At 43.8% G+C, this 23,523-nt stretch overlaps 1 protein-coding gene across 2 annotated transcripts in view; it reads left to right on the plus strand.

Moving 5' to 3' along the window:
- Positions 1 to 18,640, plus strand: part of LOC141100726 (histone H2A.Z-like) — a 29,971-nt gene extending 11,331 nt beyond the window's left edge. The window contains exons 1-5 of one of the 2 annotated variants that reach the window (XM_073589403.1): positions 10,686 to 10,840; positions 11,827 to 11,904; positions 12,545 to 12,658; positions 15,142 to 15,271; positions 18,115 to 18,640. In XM_073589403.1, coding sequence (XP_073445504.1) covers positions 10,838 to 10,840; positions 11,827 to 11,904; positions 12,545 to 12,658; positions 15,142 to 15,271; positions 18,115 to 18,176 — 387 coding nt within the window. In that variant the 5' untranslated portion in view covers positions 10,686 to 10,837 and the 3' untranslated portion in view covers positions 18,177 to 18,640. Of the gene's footprint in view, positions 1 to 10,685; positions 10,841 to 11,826; positions 11,905 to 12,544; positions 12,659 to 15,141; positions 15,272 to 18,114 lie in introns of those variants that run through there. The other variant, XM_073589393.1, reaches the window with a different exon arrangement.
- The last annotated feature ends 4,883 nt before the right edge of the window (positions 18,641 to 23,523 follow it).

Genomic DNA, 23,523 nt, shown 5'->3' on the forward strand with positions numbered 1-23,523 from the left:
TAGCGGCATAGTTTTGGTCGAGGGATGGTTTTTTAAGTAGTGGATGTATGATGGCATGCTTAAATGAGGAGGAAAACATACCAGAAGAGAGAGAGGTTAAATATTTTAGTTAGGTGAGTGGTGATAGCAGGGGAAAGGGACTGGAGGAGATGTGATGGAAATAGGTCACTGGTGCAAGTGGTTGCGCGAGACGATGCAAGGAGCCTGCTTTCGTCTTCTGTGACTGGTTCAAAATCAGAGAGTGAGCTAGATGCAGTGGGGGAGGGAGGACAGTGCATGGTATGAGGTGATTGTGAGATAATTTCCTGTCGGATATGGTAAATTTTTTTCTTTGAAGTGATTGGCCAGATCGTCAGCTCGAAGCTCTGTGGTTGGGGCCTGCACTCTTGGGTTGAGCAGGGAGTGAAAAGTACCAAAGAGATGTTTATGGTTATTAGATAATACATATATGTATATATGTATAATACACTTCTCATAGTTCTTCATATAGTATACTGCATTCCCAATAGTTCTCCATATAGTATAATACACTCCTCATAGTCCTCCATATAGTATAATGCACCCCCATAGGCCTCCATGTTGTACAATGCACTCCCCCATAGTATAATGCACCCCATAGTTCTTCATATAGTATAATGCACTGCCCATAGTCCTCAATAGAGTATAATGCAGCCACCCCATAGAATATAATGTAGCCGCCTTGAGCGTACAATGCAGCCCCCATATAGTATAATGCAGCCTCCCACATAGTATAAAGCAGCTTCACTCAAATAGTATAATGTAGCCCCCTCATAGAATATAATGCAGCCCCCAATTAGTTTAATACAGCCCTCCAATAGAATATAATGCAGCACACACATAGTATAATGCAGCTCTCCCATAGAATATAATGCAGCCCCCTCATAGAAAATAATGTAACCCCCCTCATAGAATATAATGTAACCCCTATAGAATATAATGCAGCCCCCCTCATAAAATATAATGCTGCTCCCCTCATAGAATATAATGTAGCCCGCCTCATAGAATATAATGCAGCCCCCTCTATACAATATAATGCAGCCTCCTAATGAATATAATGTAGCCCCCTATATAGAATATAACTCTGGCAAAAATTAAGAGACCACTGCTAAATTTTCAGTTTGTCTGATTTTCCTCTTTATAGGTATATTTTTCAGTAACATGTAAATTGCTCTTTTATTCTATAAAACAACTGATAACATGTCTTCGAATTTCCAAACAATACATTTTGTATTTTTTTTCAGAAAATGAGAAATGGTCAAAATAACAAAAAAATGCAGTGCTTGCAGACCTCAAATAATGCTAAGAAAACAAGATCATAATCATTTACAAACAGCAATACTAAGGTTTTAACTCAGGAAGAGTTCATAAATCAATATTTTGTGGAATGTAACCATGATTTTTAACCACAGATTTCATGCGTCTTGGCATGCTTTCCACCAATCTTTCACACTGCTTTTGGGCGACCTTATGCCACTCCTGGTACAAAAATCTAAGCAGTTCTTCTTTGTTTGATGGCTTGTGACTATCCATCTTCCCCTTGATTACATTCCAGAGGTTTTCATTGGGGTTCAGGTCTGGAGATTGGGCTGACCATGACATGGATTTGATGTGGTGATTGACCTAGCTGTGTGGCATGGCGCATTGTCCTACTGGAAACACCAGTCCTCAGAGTTGGGGAACATTGCCTGAGCAGAAGGAATCAACTGTTTTTCCAGGATAACCTTGTATGCGGCTTGATTCATACGTCCTTCGCAAAGATTAACCTGCCCAATTCCAGCCTTGCTGAAGCATCCCCAGATCATCACCGATCCTCCACCAAATTTTTCAGTGGGTGCAAGACACTGTGGCTTGTACGCCTCTCCAGGTCTCATTCTAACCACTAGACAACCAGGTGTTGGGCAAAGCTGAAAATTACACTGATCAGAGAAGATTACCTTACTCCAGTCCTCTATGGTTCAATCCTTATGGTCTTTGGCAAATTTCAGCCTGGCTCTCCTTTGCTTCTCATCGATGATAGGCTTTTTTCTACCTTTACATGACTTGAGCCCTACCTGTTGGAGCCTGTAACGAACTGTTCTTGCCGTGCACTTCACCCCAGTTGCCACTTGCCATTCCTTTTGTAGGTCACTTGATGCCATCCTGCGGTTGCTGAGTGACATTCGAATAAGATGACGGTAATCCCAGTCAGTGGAGAGTCGTTTTCACCCTCTGCCGGTCTGTAGCTTTGTTGTGCCCAATGTCTGCTGCTTGACCTTGTTGTAATGGACTGCCGTCTTAGAAATTTTAAGGATGGAGGCAACATGACGCTCATTGAACACCTCTGGAATGTAATCAAGAAGAAGATGGATAGTTACAAGCCATCAAACAAAGAACTGCTTAAATTTTTGTACCAGGAGTGGAACAGTATGGTATAGAGAACAACATGATCAGAATGATATATAGATTTCTTGGATATAGTATAGTATAGATTCAGTATAAAATGTAATTTATTTGTTGAAATCCCTGGTGTTTGTAGGCCTATGAGTCCAGTGGACGATCCTACTCACTGACTGACAACTATTCCCGCATGCATAGTCTTTCAATGAACAATGTCAATCACTGAATAAGACTGACCACTGGACGTACATGCAAACAAACTCCAGGGATTTCAATGAATAAAATACAAGGTTTACTGAACTTTTCCTTACAAAAATACATATCGCTCTGATCATCTTCTCCTGCTTTATAGCATTCTGCCTGTACATCAGATACCATTTTCAGCAAGACAGGTACCTTTTAAGTAATCTGATGTATGTAATCTTAAGATGTCATAGTTACTTTATTTAGAATGTAAAAGGGATATAGATTTTTTTCTTAAGGGTAGCAATGTCATGATTTATGGTTACTAGATTCATGGAGATGGATTCTTGAGGCACAGAATTATTAATTATTGTGATTGCCATATTTGTAGCAAAGAAATGTTTTCCTAACAAAAGACTGAGTCCTGCATCTTGAGGGTCGTTGCCCCTTGCTGCATATTAGCCCAAAGTGGATATATTATGTATTATGATGACCAAGATCCTATTTTTTTTGTGATTTTGCTAATGCTATAAAGGGTGACTTTCTGCAATGTCACTACCAGCTCAGCTCTGGACATAAAGTAGTGAAACTCTGGATATTTTATTTAAGACATAAGGGGAGAACATAGAAAGTCCTTGCAGATATTGTCCTTGGTGGGATTTGGACCCAGGATGCCAGTGCTGCAAAGCAACAGTGCTAACCACTGAGCCACCGTGCTGCCCTTAGTGCAATGTTAAAGGAATAGACTATTTTTAATCAGTCTGGAATGTGGGCGTTTAGCAGCGGCAAACATTGTTATCTGAATGAGATATGCACATTTTATACTAGCTGAGGTATATCAATTTACATGACATTATTGGGTGACTCTAAATTTTGGTGAAAAACTCAGTCTATGCAGTTCATCCTCTGTGTAGCTCTATTGCATTTCAATAGATCTGTTTTCTCGCCTCCTGTTGTGATTTTACCTGTTGAATACGCCACAGTCTTTGTGACTGTTTTCATTCCAGATTCAAGGCGTTTTCTGTGTAATATGTAAAGTCCTGAAACTGTGCCTACATACATCTGGAATGTGAATGTAATCGATAATCTATACATATCTATATAATTTAAGTTATTGTAGACAAGACAAAAAATGTATCCATACACAGCTATATTAGAGAGCAATGCATGTAGGGGGAAAACACTAGTGTGATACAGTGCTAATTGCATGTGGAAAGGCACTGCTAAATTATGGTGAAGATTTATTAATATTTATTAATAATTAATAGTAATCTAGTATTTTACCAGATAACCGGTTGAAAAAGTCCACATATTTTTGTGCAATAAATGACAACATTTTCTTCTTACTGTCAACCTTTTGAAGACATTTTAGTATAAATTATGCCTAGAAATGGTGTAGATTATATTGGTAATCTTTGTCAGCCCATATGCTGGAGTAGATTTGACTCTTCTACACACAGAAAGCTGGATAAGTATCACATTTATTAAAAGGCCCCCTTGTATCTCGCTCTTGCTAGATTGATATTAAGCCTATCCTAAAGGGTTGTTCCCAACTGACCAACCATCACGGGATAGATGATAACTTGTGATCACTGGTCCTACAGATCCCGATAACAGCACTCTTTAATGCTTAATTTACTATTGGACTACAGGAGATACTAGAAACTCTCTAATGGAGCTTTTTAGATCCCCATTCTCAGGATCAAATGCCCGGGATTAATGAATTAAGATTATGACCTATTCTGTAGATTGGTGATATTTTGCCTATTTGGGAAACATGCCTAAGTAAATTCCCACTTGGGAATTAACCCCTTCACCCCCAAGGGTGGTTTGCACGTTCATGACCGGGCCAATTTTTACAATTCTGACCACTGTACCTTTATGAGGTCATAACTCTGGAATGCTTCCATGGATCCCGGTGATTCTGACAGTTTTCTCGTGACATATTGTACTTCATGTTAGTGGTAAAATTTCATTCAAATAACTTGCGTTTATTTGTGAGAAAAACAGAAATTTGGCGAAAATTTTGAAAATTTCGCAATTTTCCAACTTTGAATTTTTTTGCCCTTAAATCACAGAGATACGGCACACAAAAAACTTGATAACTAACATTTCCCACATGTTTACTTTACATCAGCACAATTTTGGAACCAAAATTTTTTTTTGTTAGGAAGTTATAAGGGTTAAAAGTTGACCAGCGATTTCTCATTTTTACAACACAATTTTATTTTTAGGACCACATCACATTTGAAGCCACTTTGAGGGGTCTATATGATAGAAAATACCCAAAAGTGACACCATTCTAAAAACTGCACCCCTTAAGGTGCTCAAAACCACATTCAAGAAGTTTATTAACCCTTTAGGTGCGTCACAGGAATTTTTTTGAATATTTTAAAAAAAATGAACATCTAACTTTTTTTCATAAAAAAAAATACTTCAGGTTCAATTTTTTTTCATTTTACCAAGGGTAACAGGAGAAATTGAACTGCAAAAGTTATTGTGCAATTTGTCCTGAGTACGCAGATACCTGATATGTGGGGGGGAACGACTGTTTCGGCGCATGGCAGAGCTCAGAATGGAAGGAGCGCCGTTTGACTTTTTCAATGCAAAATTGGCTGGAATTCAGATTGGACGCCATGTCACGTTTGGAGAGTCCCTGATGTACCTAAACAGTGGAAACCCCCTACAAGTGACCCCATTTTGGAAACTAGACCCCCCAAGGAACTTATCTAGATATGTGGTGAGAACTTTGAACCCACAAGGGCTTTACAGAAGTTTATAACGTACAGCGGTACAATTAAAAAATCATATTTTTTCCACAAAAATGATCTTTTCACCCCAATTTTTATTTTCCCAAGGGTAACAGGACCCTAAAAGTTATTGTGCAATTTGTCCTGAGTACGCTGATACCCCACATGTGGGGGTAAACCACTATTTGGGCGCATGGCAGAGCTCGGAAGGGAAGCAGCGCCATTTGACGTTTTTGGCTGGAATTGAGATCGGACACCATGTCGCGTTTGGAAAACCCCTGATGTACCAAAACAGTGGAAACCCCCCACAAATGACACCATTTTGGAAACTAGACCCCCTAAGGAACTTATCTAGATGTGTGGTGAGAACTTTGAACCCCCATGGGCTTCACAGAAGTTTATAACATAAAGCCATACAATTAAAAAATCATATTTTTTCCACAAAAATGATCTTTTCACCCTCAATTCTTATTTTTCCAAGGGTAACAGGACCCTAAAAGTTATTGTGCAATTTGTCCTGAGTACGCTGATACCCCACATGTGGGGGTAAACCACTATTTGGGCGCATGGCAGAGCTCGGAAGGGAAGCAGCGCCATTTGACGTTTTTGGCTGGAATTGAGATCGGACACCATGTCGCGTTTGGAAAACTTCTGATGTACCAAAACAGTGAAACCCCCCCCACAAATGACACCATTTTGGAAACTAGACCCCCTAAGGAACTTATCTAGATGTGTGGTGAGCACTTTGACCCCCCCAGTGCTTCACAGAAGTTTACAACGCCCGGGCGTGAAAATAAAAAATTCGTATTTTTTCCACAAACATGATCTTTTAGTCACCATTTTTTTATTTTCCCAAGGGTACCAGGAGAAATTGGACCCCAAAAGTTGTTGTCCAATTTGTCCTGAGTATGCTGATACCCCATACGTGGGAGAAAACTACTGTATGGGCACACGTCAGGGCTCGGAAGGGAAGTAGTGACGTTTTGGAATGCAGACTTTGATGGAATGGTCTGCGGGTGTCATGTTGCCTTTGGAGAGCCCCTAATGTACCTAAACAGTGGAAACCCCCCACAAATGACACCATTTTGTAAACTAGACCCCCCAAGGAACTTATCTAGATGTGTGGTGAGCACTTTGAACCCCAAAGGGCTTCACAGAAGTTTATAATGCCAGGGCATGAAAATAAAAAAATCGTATTTTTTCCACAAACATGATCAATTAGTCCCCAATTTTTTTATTTTCCCAAGGGTAACAGGAGAAATTGAACCCCAAAAGTTGTTGTCCAATTTGTCCTGAGTACGCTGACACCACATATGTGGGATAAAACTACTGTATGGGCACACGTCAGGGCTCGGAAGGGAAGTAGTGACGTTTTGGAATGCAGACTTTGATGGAATGGTCTGTGGGTGTCATGTTGCCTTTGGAGAGCCCCTAATGTACCTAAACAGTGGAAACCCCCCACAAATGACACCATTTTGTAAACTAGACCCCCCAAGGAACTTATCTAGATGTGTGGTGAGCACTTTGAACCCCAAAGGGCTTCACAGAAGTTTATAATGCCAGGGCATGAAAATAAAAAAATCGTATTTTTTCCACAAACATGATCAATTAGTCCCCAATTTTTTTATTTTCCCAAGGGTAACAGGAGAAATTGAACCCCAAAAGTTGTTGTCCAATTTGTCCTGAGTACGCTGACACCACATATGTGAGATAAAACTACTGTATGGACACACGTCAGGGCTCGGAAGGGAAGTAGTGACGTTTTGGAATGCAGACATTGATGGAATGGTCTGCGGGTGTCATGTGCGTTTGGAGAGCCCCTGATGTACCTAAACTATTGAAACTCCCCACAAGTGACCCCATTTTGGACACTAGACCCCCACGGAACTTATCTAGATGTGTGGTGAGCACTTTGAACCCCCAAGTGCTTCACAGAAGTTTATAACACTCGGATGTGAAAATAAAAAAATCATTTTTTTCCACAAAAATAATATTTTTGCCCCCAATTTTTTATTTTCCTAAGGGTAACAGGAGAAATTGGACCCCAAAACTTGTTTTGCAATTTGTCCTGAGTAGGCTGATACCCTACATGTGGGGGTAAAACACTGTTTGGGCGCATAGCAGAGCTTGGAAGGGAAGGAGCACCATTTGACTTTTTCAACTCAGAATTGGCTGGAATTGAGATCAGACGCCATGTTGCATTTGGAGAGCCCCTGATGTGCCCAAACAGTGGAAACCCCCAATTCTAACTCCAACCCGAACCCCAATACGCCCCTAGCCCTAACCCTAGCCCTAACCCTAGCCCTAACCCTACCCCAACACACCCCTAGCCCTAACCCTAATGGAAAAATGGAAATAAATACATTTTTTTTATTTTATTATTTTTCCCTAACTAAGGGGGTGATAACGGGGGGTTTGATTTACTATTTATGGCGGTTTTTATGTTTGGCGGCTGTCGCACGCTAAAAGACGCTTTTTATTGTAAAAATAGTTTTTGCATCACCACATATTGAGAGCTATAATTTTTCCGTATTTTGACCCACCGAGTCATGTGAGGTCTTATTTTTTGCGGGACGAGTTGACGTTTTTATTGGTACCATTTTCGGGCACGTGGAATTTTTTGATCGCTTTTTATTCTGATTTTTGGGACGCAGAATGAACAAAAACCAGCGTTTCATGAATTTCTTTTGGGGGGGTGCGTTTACACCGTTCCGCGTGCGGTAAAATTGATAAAGAGGTTTTATTCTTCACGTCAGTACGGTTACAGCGATACCTCATTTAGGTCGTTTTTTTATGTTTTTGTCGGTTTTATGCAATGAAAACTATTTTATATAAAAAATAATTATTTTTGCATCGCTTTATTCAGCGAGCTATAACTTTTTTATTTTTTCGCTGATGATGCTGTGTGGCGGCTCGTTTTTTGCGGGACAAGATGACGTTTTCAGCGGTACCATGGATATTTACATGCGTCTTTTTGATCGCGCGTTATTACACTTTTTGTTTGGCGGTATGATAATAAATCATTATTTTTTGCTTCGTTTTTTATTTTTATTTTTTAAGGGGTTCGCTAAAGGGGTTAACTAATGGGACAGTTTTATAGGGCGGGTCGTTACGGACGCGGCGATACCTAATATGTGTACTTTTATTGTTTTTTTTTATTATTTCCAAAAAATGGATTTATTGGGGGAATATTTTTTTTTTTTCTAATATATTTGGCGATTTTTTTTTTTTTAATTATTTTTACACTTTTTTTATTTTTTTTTTACTTTATTAAATAGTCCCAGGTGGGACATCACTGTCCTGTGACAGATCGCTGATCTGTCACATCACAGATCACTGTGACAGATCAGCAATCTGTCACAGGCATTGAAGAAGACTTCCTCATGCCTGCACTTTGCAGGCACTGAGGAAGCCAGCTTCCTCAGGCCCCCGTCGCCATCTTCGATTCGGGGGCCTGGAGGAAAGGAGCCCCCCACAGCAGCGCTGCACATTGCGCTGCCGTGGAGGGCTCAGGGAAGCACGGAGGGAGCCCCCTCCCTGCCGATGCTTCCCTTTAACACCCGGTACACCGCGATCGTGTTTAATCGCCGTGTGCAAGGGGTTAACGTGTCGGGGGCGGTCCGTGACCGCCCCTGACACATTGTGCCGGGTGTCAGCTGTGATAATCAGCTGACACCCGGCCGCGATCAGCGGCGCTCACCACGTGGGCGCCGCTGATCGCGGTAGACGTACTATCCCGTCCACGGTCATACGGGCCCGGGTACCGTGGACGGGATAGTACGTCGGATGTCAGGAAGGGGTTAAAGTAGGCTTACCGGTAAATCCCCATGATATGGGCAAAACTTTAAGATATCGGGCCCGATTGATCAAATCTTTTATGCCGGTGTTCTGGCATAAAAAGCTGCAAAAAGTTGCAATTTTTCATAGTTTGGTTTTTTTTACCAGAATATTGGCATAAAAAAGATGAATAAGGAGCATCTGACTTGAGCACACCTCCTCATCAAGACCAGCATGAACAGTGTCAGGTTTGATGAATCAGGCCCATAATTGCATTTCACCTAATGTTAATTTAAATGAATAGGATCCAAACACTGATATATTATGAAACGATAAATAAAACCATGGCAGAAACACTGACATGTTCATATCTGTAAATTATATACTTAATTCATGTTGCTTTCCATAAACGTAACATTCCTCACGTGCTATTATATTGAGATTTGGCTGTAAAGCAAAACATGAAAAAATCTTAAACGCATTTAATATAACATCCAAAAAGAGACAAAGTGTATCACTATACTATGCTATATTTAGGAACATATTAAAGCTGGAACAGCTAAGGCCTGTTTCACACATCAGTTTTTCCACATCAGTCAAAATCCGCCAAATTTTGAAAATGGTGAATCCGCTAAAAATGTGTCAAAACGGATGCAAGCGGATGGTACGGATCAGTTTTTTGACGGATCCGCTATACGGATTTGTGTATGGATCCGTCAAAAACCGGATCCGTACCATCCCCTTGCATCCATTTTTGCCATCCGTTGGGTCCGTTTTCTGACGGATCCGTTTTCCCACACCTTCCAAATGGGATGCTCCCAAATATGATTGGCTCTTGCCAAAAAGCTCCCAAACGTGATTGGATCCTGGAAACTAGGGGAAAACTATATCTATGGTGTTGTAAAACAATATCTTTGAAAGGTTGTAGAGCTAGTGGCAGAGGTGGAAGGAGTAATAGCGAATATTAACAGCATCTATGTGGAATTTGATTTTCAATGCAATCGTTTGGCAATTATTGCTCTGCAGAGGGAGAAAACAAGTATCATCTATGAGTTCAATACTAAAGGCTACAGACCCCACTGAGATCAGCGGACAGTCTAATGTGTATGGCGAGTATGGGCTCTAATGGGTATGGGGGGGAAGGATCGGGCACATCGGAAGGCTGATCTTTTCGCTCTGATAATGATAAGCTGCAGCCAGTGTACTCTGCTTTTCGGCTCCCTCATAGGAAACCCGAGAGAGTTGGGCTGAGCACTTTATGGTGTATGGGGCCATGGGAGATGGCTGTTGGCAGATTAGGTGACACATCAGTGTGCCCGCCAAGCTTTTCATGGACTCATAGATTTGAATGTGCGATTTTCATCTGTTACTGACTCCTTGTCTTGTTCTTTCTTTTGCAAACATGTGGTCCATAAAAAAACATCCATGTGAACAGCCCCAAAAGACTATACTGGGTACATAGTTCTGGCCATGTGAAACACGGATGAAAACGTGCCGGCCTTTGTGCCTCAGTACACGGCGGTGGCGGCTCCTCAGGAATCAATGCTGCGGGGCCATTCGGTTTCCCGGGCCTCTTTCTCCTGCTCCCCCCGCCCCATTCCTCTCCGCCTCCAAACAATGAGGCCGCCCGCCATTGGTCGCCTCTGAGCTCCAGTTCCTGAATGTGTGGAACTCCCTATAAATGGTGGCAGTGAGCGCACGAGGCTTTGTGGATCGTGTGAGCTCCAGTCATGGTGAGTGTGCGGCCTCCTGCAGGCCTGGGTGGGAGCGCGCAGCCTTGTGTCTTCCCCGCGTCATTTCTCGCCATGTTTCCCGCCTGAGGGAAAGTCTTGCTGTAGGTTTCCGCAGTGTACGTGATGCTTTCCAGCCTTCCCTGTGCAGAGCAGCCATGGCCGCACTCAGTGTGTGATCCGGCCATGTAATAGGAGCCCCTGGGCCCCTCCTCAGCTGCTGGAGAAGGAAGCCCTCTGCTCGCCCCTTTCTTTCCAGCCCGCTCCCCTCCCCCATGTGCTCAGGGCTTTTGCTTTCTTTGTGGCGCTTTCTTGGCGGGTTGTTGCCCAAACACAGGCAGCTCGCAGGGGTTTGTGCTGCTGGGATCACGGGGGGAGACGAGCGTTCATTTATTCTGAAGGAGACACGTAGAGCAGAACATGCGGCCTCCTGGAATGGAGAGCAGAGAGCGGGAACTGTGCCGGGCCCTGTGCGGGAATCTGTATAGGTAATAACACCACACATAGTCTCACCCAGTATAGAAGTCCCATAGTGTCCAGGTTGCTTATGACATTGCTGCTGTGACCAGAACTGGCAGCTATAATGAAGGAGCCTCTGGTCTGCAGACCTCCATACACAGTGGGGACTTGGGTTAATATACCTTTCTTGCTGGGTGTTCACACATATTGTGTTCTCCATATCTGCTATGTTAGAGATCTACCACACGCTGGGGTTTCTTGCCTCTTGAGATCTTTACTTAGTAAATGTCGGTTCTGGCATCCAGTGACCCGTCCTACAGGTTTCTCACATGCCGGTCACCCCCATGTATGACCCTAATATTGTGCTATAACAATGCCTCCCTTCAGCAGTTGCTTATAATAGTCCTATGAATATAATTACATATTAGTCTGCAGAACAATAGCTGTATTATCAAACGCCACTAACATTGCAACTAAATGTACTGAAACTTTACATTAACTGGTGGATTATTTTTTTTTTTGTTTTATAGGCTGGTGGCAAAGCTGGTAAAGATTCTGGCAAAGCAAAAGCGACTTCTGTTACTCGCTCTTCAAGAGCAGGACTGCAGGTAAGCAATGGTTAAACATATTTCTTATAGTTCTGAGAGTGACCAAGCAGCATTATGGGACTTCATTTCTCAGATAGGTAGATCCTAGTTTCTGGCACTTCCCAACGGTTCAATATTTTTGGCATTCCCTATGGAGATATAATAAATGTCTCATTTAAATACCCATTTAAGTTTTGAATCCCGTATAGCTTTCCATTTTCAAAATCTCACTGTTAGTATAGGATAACTTTACAGTAACTGCCATATACCCCAATCTTAAACTGAAGATCACTGAAGTGGCATAGATTTTGCTGTAATTGATATCAGTTTTTGTTGCTAATTTTAGCAAGTGTATCAATCTGATGTTGGCCCCGCGGTCACACTTCCGAAAAGTGCTGAACTGCATAAATCCAAAGTCACAATTTGTTGCATAGCTGACTTAAGCAAAAAAATTAGCTTTTTATTTAAGAGCTAAATCCTTTACAAAATACTATCCAAATAAATCCCACATAATCTTAAGTTTTCTGTTGGGAACCCAAATATCAGTCTGTCAGGATATTGTACACAAAAAAATGCAAGATGACTCAAGGAATACTTACTCTTAGGATTTCTACAGTTGCTTAGTCTTGCCTGAACATCTGATTCTACTTGTGATCTTCAGTTTCCAGTGGGTCGTATCCATCGTCTTCTGAAAAACAGAACTACCAATCATGGCCGTGTTGGTGGAACGGCTGCAGTTTACACAGCAGCAATCCTGGAGTATCTTACTGCTGAGGTAAGCCTTAAGTGGAATAGAAAGGAGGGAAAGTCCTTTAAGGGGTTTCCCTATTAACAAAGTTAATTTTTAATAAACATTTTAATCAGTAGATCTTTGCATCATATTAAATTCCACAATTATAATAATCTTTTTTTTTTTTCTTTTTTATAGCGCTAACATATTCCGCAGCGCTTTACAGTTTGCACACATCATCACTGTCCCCGATGGGGCTCACAATCTAAATTCCCTATCAGTATGTCTTTGGAATGTGGGAGGAAACCCACGGGAAGAACGGACAACAGATGTTGTCCTTGGTGGGATTTGAACCCAGGACTCCAGCGCTGCAAGGCTACAGTGCAAACCACTGAGCCACCGTGCTGCCCACACAATTGTATGTGTTTACAAAAAATGTTCCTGTGCTGAGATAATCTTATAAATGTGCCCGTACTGTGTAATGGCAGTGTCTGACCATACAGGGACATGGTCTGGTCATACCACAGCTCCTGGGCAAGGGAAGAAATGAAAAAGAGGATACAGAGAGGAAAACATTGGATCACAATTGATTCTTTGTTTTAGGTAAAACATTGCTTAAAAACAGGCAGGAAGATGTTTTACTCGCAAAAAGAATTGGCTGTGATCCCCTGCTGTAATGTCTGTAATACTCCTCTTGCTTCCTCCCCTGCCCTGGAGCTGTGGTATGATCAGACCATGCCATTGCACGGTACATAGCAGGGGCACATTTACAAGATTATCTCTGCACAGAAATATTTTTTTAACACCTCCAATTGTGGAAATTATTATTATTCCAAGATCTATTAAAAAATACTTTGTTTTTGGGAAAACCCCTTTAAATGCTCTTCATTACAGATTCCTAATTGGGTGAAATGTTTGCTTTAAAACTAATTTAAGGAAGATAGAACAAAAACATGACTGTTTTGAGCTGGTTGGTTAGTGGCTGATAACTGGTCAAGGATGACTAGTTCACTTCACAATCTTTATTTCAGATGAGCAATATGGTAGAAATGTTGATGTATGCATCTGAGACTAGTTATTGATGGCATGAGTACACACGACACAAATTTAATTTTGGTTAAGGGGGTTCTCAAGTGAACACAAGTCATCACTTATTGGATTGCCGGGGTCTGACCCGTACAATCAGCAGAAAGAGTAATTTTTATCCTCATTACAATGTGATCAGCGATTATACTCGTTACTCGAAATTTCCCGAGCATGCTCGGGTGATCTCCGAGTATTTGGATGTGCTCAGATTGTTTCTGTAGCTGCATGATTTGCGGCTGCTAGACAGCCTGAATACATGTGGGGATTTCCTAACAAACAGGCAATGCCCACATGTATTCAGGCTGTCTAGCAGCTGCAAATCGTGCAGCTATGGCTACAGAAACTAAATCTCCGAGCACATCCAAATACTCAGATCACCCAAGCATGCACGGGGAAATGTCAATTCTTTCTGCGGATTCTCCTGCGGTTTGCCATCTCCTCCATTTGAGGAGATGGAAAACCGCAGAGCAATCCGCAGGTGAAACCGCAGGTCTTTTGAACTGCGGTTTCACCTGCGGATTTTACAAAATCCGCGTGGATGAATCCGCAGCGTGTGCACACAGCCTAAGGAAACGTACTATTTACTTCATACATCAGGGTGAACTGTGGCGTAAGCAGAAGTACAATAAATAAATAAAATTGTCTTGCAAGCATGCCGATTTTGTTGAGTCTTAGGCTAGGTTCACACTGCATTTAACCAACCCATTCAACGCATAGCGTTGACGGGCTGGTTAAACAGTATAGCATAACGCGGTTGCATTATGCTATACCCGCTAGCGCAGATTATTCATCTGCGCTAGCGGTGATGGAGCCTCAGACGCTGCAGCCTGCGTCCGAGGTGCCGTCACTGAATGACGGCACATCGCGAACGCATGCTGCTTTACAGCATGTGTCGTGATGCGCCCGATAATGGGGGGGGGGGGTCAATGGCAGTGTTAATGGACTGTTATGCTGCGGTGTAAGGCTAGTTTCACATTTGCACTTTATAGCGCAGCGACGGCCTGCGCACGGCCTCCGCTAAGCCCAGCTCCCAGCCTGCCCCTTCCGGTCATCGCCGCCTTCTAGCGCACACAGGCGCTTGCGATCTGCACACCCTATCTTTAGCATAGGGTGCGCAGATCGTGCACTAGCAGGATTTTGCCGTGCGCTGCGCACTTTTGAAGGTGCGCCGAACGCAGCATGTTGCATTTCGGCGCGCATGGCAAAATCCTGCTATAATCCATGCTAAAGATAGGGTGCGCAGATCGCAAGCGCCCATGTGCGCTGGAAGGGGGGAGCCGGCAGGTGGCGGGGCTTAGCGGGAGCCGTGCGCAGGCCGTCGCTGCGCTATAAAGCGCAAATGTGAAACTAGCCTAACAGTCAGTCTAACGGACTGCCAAAACACAATGTGACCCCGGCCTTACAGATGCGTGTTTTGACTTTTTTTTGTTCTTCACTTTAAGGTACTTGAATTGGCAGGAAACGCTTCAAAAGATCTCAAAGTGAAGCGTATTACACCACGTCACTTGCAGCTCGCCATAAGAGGGGATGAAGAACTGGATGCCCTCATTAAGGCTACTATTGCTGGTGGTGGTAAGTACGCTTTATGGTTCCTTGCAGGTCTACAGCAGATTATTACTATGAGGGATTAGCTCTGAAAATGTTAATTTATTGTGGAAATGTATTAAAAAAAAAAAGAAAATTATGTAGCACTGTTTGACTGGCAGTTGTGATTTCTGAAGTTTTGGTTCCTTATTTATTTTTTTTACTCATTTACATAGCGTCATTAATTCCACAGCGCTTTACACAACACGAGAGCACATACAAACTCCTTACAGATGTTGTCCTTGGTTTGAATGCAAATTACATATACCCTATATAAAGACGCATATGCATGGTTTTTCTCAAAATCTGACATGAAATCAGAATAAACTTTCCCATTTTACGTCAGTTAGGATAACCATAATATTTGCCAAATGCCTGAATCATGAAAATATTAAGGCATTTTTATTACTTGCTGCAAAGTCAAAAGTTTACATACATTTCATTAGTATTTTGTACCATTGCCCTTAAACTGAATAACTTGGGTCAAACATTTGGGATATCCTGCCACAAACATCTCACATTAGTTTGCTGGTGTTTGGGCCCATCCCTCCTGACGTAACTGATCGAGGTATAAGGTGTGTGTGTGTGTATATATATATATATATATATATATATATATATATATATATATATATATATATATATACCGTATTTTTCGCTTTATAAGACGCTCCGGATTATAAGACGCACCACAATTTTTGAGGAGAAAAATAAGAAAAAAATATTTTTTAATAAAATGGTGGTGCCTCTTATAATCCTTGCATCTTATTGCTTACCAGGGTTGGTGGCTGCGGTGTAGCGGGGTCCCAGGCTCGCTGCTGGAGGAGGCAGGCGTGGAGTGATGCTGCAGGCCGCATTCAGGGATGAGGGGGGCTCCGATGTGTGCCGTTGCTGCTGCAGAGTCTTGTGCTGGTGTCAGGTTTCTCCACTTGTCCGGCGGTTGGAGGCCGGTGCTGCGGGTGCCTCCGGTGCGGCGTTGTGTGCCCATCGATGCCCGGGGCTCTGCCGACATTGTTCGACAGACCAGAGCCCCAGCATTTCCTCAGTTCCCTGTATACGTGCGCTGAAGTGCCGGTAAAAAAAAAAAATGGCCGCCGGCGCGTGCGCAGATGGGATCTCGGGACCCAGCTCTCGAGAGATGAGATTTCAAATCTCCTCTCTCGAGAACTGGGTCCCGAGATCTCATCTGCGCACGTGCGGCGGCCATTTTTTTGCAGGCACCACCGCGCGCACACAGGGAACCCAGGGAAAATAGCCGCCGGCGCGTGCGCAGATGGGATCTCGGGACCCAGCTCTCGAGAGATGAGATTTCAAATCTCATCTCTCGAGAACTGGGTCCCGAGATCTCATCTGCGCACGCGCCGGCGGCCATCTTTTTACCGGCACACAGGGAACCGAGGAAATGCCGGGGCTCTGGCCTGTCGCACAATGTTGGCAGAGCCCCGGGCATCGACGGGCACACAACGCGGCACCGGACACACCCGCAGCAGCGGCCAGCAACCGCCGGACGCCCCCGATCACAGCCTAGGTAAGGCATGTCCGCTTTGTAAGACGCACCCCTGTTTTCCCCCCAAATTTTGGGGAAAAAAAGTGCGTCTTACAAAGCGGAAAATACGGTATATATATATTAAATATTTTGCCCACTCCACATAGCCAATGGAGAGCGGCGGTGGGTTGGAAGGGGCTGGGACTGACAGAGGGGATTTCTGATGACAGTTGAAAGAGGATTTGGTGCTCGGGCGGCTGGAGCTCTGAGGGAGGTAGCAGCCGCGGAGGGGAACGCAGACTACTTCTCCGTGTCCTTTCACTGAACGTACTCACACGTGTCCCCACATGACTCCACTGCCCTCAGCCTGTCAAAGCCCTGTCATGGTCGGAGGCAGACTAGGACAGTGCAGGAGCTGGGCGCAGGAAATCACTGCATGGGGGGGCGTGGAGGGAGCGGCGGGAGCTCCAAGGGAGGAGGCAGTGGCCATGAGCATGAGGGGAGCACAGACCACTTCTCCACATCCTACCCTTCTTATCCCTCATGTTTCCCCTCATGACTCTGCTGCCCTCAGCCTGTCACAGCTCTGTCATGGCCAGCGTGCAAGTTGGCCTCGCACTGCTTAAGTGGGGTGGTCTCGCTTAACGCTTTCATGACAGGAGCTTTTTCCATTTTGGTTTTTGCTCCCCTTCTTTCCAGAGCCATAACTTTTTTTTTTTTCTTTTGCTATGGCCATGTGAGGGGTGTTTTTTTTTTTTTGCGACACGAGTTGTACTTTTGAACGACACCATCGGTTTTACCATGTCTTGTACTCGAAAATGGGGGGAAAGATCCAAGTGCAGTAAAATTGGGGGAAAAAGTACAATCCCACTTTTTTTTTTTTTTTTGTTTAGCTTGTTTTTGCTAGGTTCACTAAATGCTAAAAGTAACCTGCCGTTATGATTCTCCAGGTCATTTAGTTCATAGACCTCAAATATGTCTAGGTTCTCTTTTATCTAAGTGGTGAAAATAATTCCAAATTTCCTAAGAAAAAGAAATTGCGCAATTTTCCGAGACCCGTAGCGTCTCCATTATCCATGATCTGGGGTTGGCCAAGGGCTTATTTTTTGCGTGCCGAGCTGACTTTGTCAATGATGCCACTTTTGTGCAGATACGTTCTTTTGATTGTAAACTTTTTTTCAACTGTATGTAGAAAATTGCTCCAACACTATTGTTGGGATCTATGAGATGTTTTGGGCTGGGTCACATGGTCAAGAGATGCTAAGTAAATAAAGTGACACATGTAGTTCAGAAAGCTCATTGCTGTTGCGATTCTTAACCCTCTATGTAATTGCTTTCCTTGTAGGTGTCATTCCTCATATTCACAAGTCCTTGATTGGCAAGAAAGAACAACAGAATGCTGTCTAACTGAACCATCAAACATGGATGCGGACTTGACCAGTCTGCAGTTTGCTTGAGTTCCCATCTAAGTTACAGCCCGACATTTGGACTGTAACCAGTTTTACGTTTTGGCTTCAAAGAAGCCAGTTCTGCATTGCAACGGCTGGGCATCATACTTCAGTGGACCCTGGATCAAGATTAGAGAATAAAACGTGAGGTCTTCATGAATTTTCCCCCTAGGCTACATTCCCATGATGAGTGTTTAGTGAATTTTTGACGTTGCATATTTAAAACAAAAAAATAAGTAACCTATTTTACTTAATGGGTGCAGGAAATCTGCAAAACAGAAACTCAACAAAAGCTTATCATTGGAATGTAGCCTTAGAGATACATTTAAAAATAATTGTGAAGCTGTAGGGGAATGTGTTCACTAAGCTAATCTTTTGGATATTTGTATTTTTACAATAAATTTAACACTATATTTACAGTCAGTTGGTGAGGTTTTTTTAAATGGTTATCCAAATTGTGAAACACTGCTTAAGTTGCAGCTGTCAGTGTGTCGTTACAGTCGCTGCTCACTATACACTGAGCTGTGACTGAAGCCGCACTGGCCCAACTCTATGCCTGAAAGCTGGAGACTGCCGGGAGGAATAGGTTAAGTTTCACCTTCCATTTGGGCTCTCGGTTCGGGTGCCAGGCAGCTTCAGAACGCTATTATCCTTTGGATTAATGCCATAGCTGCAGGTTAATAGTGAGGTTTTTCTTTACATGACAGATTCCCTTTAATCTTTCAAGGAAACTTCTGTTTCACATGCAAGACCATGCGGATGATCTTAAGGGTACGTGCACACTCTGCGGAATCCGCTGCGGATTAATCCGCACGGATTTTGCAAAAACCGCATATAATCCGCAGGTCCAAAGACCTGCGGATTATCTGCGGTTTTGCCTGCGGTTTGGTCCTGCGGATTCACTATCTCCACAATGGTGGAGATAGGAACCCGCAGCGGTTTCCACAGTAAGAATTGACATGCAATTCTTTCTGCGGATTCAAAACCGCAGCAAATCCGCGCGGTTTTTTCCGCAGCGTCGGCACAGCGTTTTTTTTTTCCCATTCAAATGAATGGTACTGTACACCGCAGCTAAAACTGCTGCGTGTCCGCAGCGGCCAAAACTGCTGCGGAAACGCAGCGAAATCCGCAGCGTGTGCACACAGCCTTATAGCCCTGCAGTTTTGCAGGTGAAACATTGGCTTCCCTACAAGATTAAGTGTTGTGTTTTTTGCAAGGAAACTGGGGAGACCGCATCTGCACAGTGCTGCAGTGGTTTAAATCTGCAATATGTCCACCTTGTGAATGCAGCCTGATGGCTATATTTAGCATTGCAGAAACACTGGAGGCCTTAGATTAAAAATGAAATATACATGTATTTATGGATACTATTTCAGAAGTCTATAGTATTATACATTACAACAATTGTTATGGTATACTGCAGAAAACATGGGACAAGGCCAGCACTTCAATAGTATTCAATTAGTAGTAGGAGCATGTACGCCATGTCCAATATGCAGACATAAATATTGTTGCATAAACGTGCACTTTACTTTAATACTGGAGGAGTGCTGGCCTCACCCTATGCTTTCTGCATTGTGTATTTCAGGAATGTGGCAGCTGTCCTGGACTGTGCACCTTATGGTTAAGCTCCCACAATTAATTTGACACTGGATATTTTCACTGTGCAAAAAAGTGTTTTACAGTTTAATCAAAACAAATGGGATTGATAGAAATGTCATACCAGACATCAGAGGGGGTGCTACAGTAAGAGTTCAAGTAAGTTTTCTGCTCAGAAAAGGCTCAGGGCAGGCAGGGGTGACTGTCTCTCCCTCTGTGCTCTGCTCTGTTTGTACCAGAGAGCCAGCTGGAGCACCTAGCTGGGCCTCCGGTTTCCGTGGGCGAAAGAGTCTCAGTGGGCCCCTTAACACATACCACAATTCATGATGCACACATATGGCAGAGAAATGTAGGTATCGTACAATGCCAAAGATTTCACTTTTTACCTTACATGATATCAATAGCTCAGAAACCTGACAATGTAGTCTTCCATACAGTATAATGAGCCCCATATATTGCTCCATACAGTATATGATGGGCCTCATATATTGCTCAATACAGAATGGGTGCCATGCAGTATATGGTGGGCTTTAATGCTCCAGTATATAATGCTCCATATATCATTGTACCTACTCAAAAAAGGTGAATAGACACAAATGTACATCAAAATATATAATTTTTTCAGTAATAGGTTAAAATACAGGTAAATGGGGTGTCCTATACAGGGAATTCACTGCAAAACATAAGTAGTGGGTATAATGGTCCATTTAATTTGCACCTTTTGTGAAATCATTATACTACAGCAATATGCTCTTTGCACTTTGTGGTTTTTTTTTTTGTTTTTTTTATTGGCTTGACCATTAGGCTGCTTTGTGGAAGTATAAATGTTGTATAGTCATTGTACCCAATACTTGTACGTTTTGCAGTGAGTTCCCTGTATAGGACCCCCCCAAATGTGTTATTTCTTAGGGCCTCATCACACTAAACGATGCACCAGCGATCCCGACAACGATACGACCTTGTCAGGATCGCTGGTGCCTCCCTACATGATTGCTCCTACATGATCGCTGGTGAGCTGTCAAACAGGCAGATTTCACCAGGGATCAGGACCAGCGAGGATGCTGTTATGCAAGGTAAATATCGGGTAACTAAGCGCGCATCACTTAGTTACCCGCTGTGTACCTTGGATACCAGCGTGAGCACGCAGATATCCAAGGTACACAGTGGGTAACTAAATGACGCGTGCTTAGTCAACCAATATTTACCTTGGATACCAGCATCTACTTACAGCGCTGGGAGCTCGCTGATCGTTGGTGTCCCGCTACCACACGCAGCGATGCGTGCTTGCCAGCGGGAGACCAACAATCAAAAGATGGCCCAGGACATTCCTGCACAATCAGCGATACCCGGAGAGGGGGGGGGGGTCGCTGATGCGTGTCACACACAGCAAGATCGATCTCGCTGTGTGTGATGGGGCCTTTACCTGTATTTTATCTTGTTACTGAATAAAATTATATATTTTATGTGTATTGTCTATTAACCAATTACACCTCAAAAGGTGATTGGTGAATATTCACTTCTTCTATGCATTGATATTAGTGATTTATTTCACCTTGATGTTGTAATATCCATATATAATGGGCCCCACATGATGCTCCAGTATATGATGGGCCCAATATACTGCTCCAAACATGAAATATTCACCTCCCATCGCTGGCCACTGCTCTGCTTCTGACTCCTCAGTGCCGGCGTCTTCTGGCTCTCTGCACTGTGACTGTTCAGGCACAGGGAGCTCACTAGTCCACGGCATCGAAAACCTCTGACCTGAAATGTCAGTCAGGAGATTGGGAAGCGCCTCAATGGCGGAATGTAGAGAGATAATTATCGCAAGTACTGGTGCCCTGCACAAGCGGGGGGGTGGCACTCACGGGGGGCCCTGGTCAATGACCTGAAGAAAGTTGGGACCACAGTCTTAAACATTACTGTTAGTAACACACTATGCTGTCATGGATTAAAATCCTGCAGGGCACACAAGGTCCCCCTGCTCACACTAGCACATGTCTAGGCCCATTTTTGAAGTTTGCTAATGACCATCTGGATGATCCAGAGGAGGCATGGGAGAATGTTTTGGGATATCGGAGGAAGAAGGATCAGTGCAACCCTAAGCACACTGTCCCAATCGTGAAGCATGATGGGGGGAAACATCATACTTTGGGGGTGCTTTTCTGAAACGATGACTGCACAGTATTGAAGAAAGGATGGATGAGGTCTCGGCTGAGTCTTCCGGCATTGCAATGACCCTGCACATGAGAAAGAGACATGGAAAAACAACTATACATTTTGTAATTTGAGCTATTTACTAATATTATTATCCCCTACTACATATTGGGATAGGATACCCCTTTAAATATTCATTGTGGCTGTGTGTAGAAGGTGTGGTGGCTAAACTGGGAATGGAACCAACTGACAGGTTAGCTGGGCTGTCATTGTGCATTAACATTGTGTGTCCAGCAACTGAATAATTGACCCCTATGGAGACTTCATAAGGAGAAAACTTTGCATCCTATTCAGCTGTTTCTAAATTTCTATCTCTCACTTCCTAATTTGGCCTTGCTCAATGGTCTTCTGCAGCCACATACGGAGATGGCAACACACTGGACCTCATCTTCACTTGCCTCTGTTCCCTAGCTAACATCTCTAAAGCCCCCTTTACACATAACGATGTCCCAGCGATCCGACATGATGGGATCGCTGGGACATCGTTAGGCTGATTGCTGGTGAGCTGTCACAGAGACAGGACCAGCGACGCTGGTTTCTAATGTAAACAGGTAACCAGGAGCCGCAGCTCCTGGATACCCGCTGTTTGCCTTGTAAACCGGTGTACACGCTGGTTTCCAAGGTAAACATTGGGTATCTAGGAGCTGCGTATTATGGAGCATATGCTCCTGGATACCTGATGTTTATATTAGAAACCAGCGTCTCTGGTCTCTCGCCACACGCAGCGATCGAAAAACGCCCCTGGCCGATGCACGATCAGCGATAACCGGCAGGGGGGCCGGTCGCTGATCCCCGTCACACAGCAATCTCGCTGGCGTGTCACAAAATCAGCAATCTCGCTAGCGAGATTGCTGTGTGTGACGGGGCCTTAACTCATCTCTGTCTTTCTGACCACAACCTACTGTATATACAGTACTCGTGTATAAGCCGACCCCCATAATTTTGCCACAAAAAACTGGGAAAAAGTATTGACTCGCGTATAAGCCTAGGGTGGAAAATGCAGCAGCTACTGGTAAATTTCTAAAATAAAATACCAACGGGGGGGCATGGCTATGTAGCGACGGAGTGAGGACGTGCTTTGTGGGAGCTCCTGCCATCCTGAGAGTATCCGGCCAGCAGACCCCTGCTTCGGCAACATATTTGCTTGTCTTCTGACCCCTCTGGACGCGGGGCCGCTACTGGACCTCCCGCGGGAGAGCGGGGCTAGATTCTTGGGTGCCTGCTGCTGTGAAGACTTGGACGGCCGGCGGGTCCTGCACGGGGCGGCGGCCATCTTGGAGGCGCGCTCTGCCTGTGAGAGACGCGGCGCCGGACTCCCTCGCTGCAGCGCTGAAGGAGCAGCAGGACGGTGAGCAGACAATCTGACTAATTGTGAGGGACAAGCGGTGTGTGCCCTGAAAGATTGGGCCCCGTGTCCCCCCTCTTTACTATATTGCCTTCCCTGCCAGCGCTATAACTATAGGGACTTGGATCCCTCTCTGGTTGTTGTC

The sequence above is a fragment of the Dendrobates tinctorius genome, unplaced genomic scaffold (genome assembly GCF_039654945.1).
Source record: "Dendrobates tinctorius isolate UK_male_01 unplaced genomic scaffold, ASM3965494v1 ptg000011l, whole genome shotgun sequence".
Lineage (NCBI taxonomy): Eukaryota > Metazoa > Chordata > Amphibia > Anura > Dendrobatidae > Dendrobates > Dendrobates tinctorius.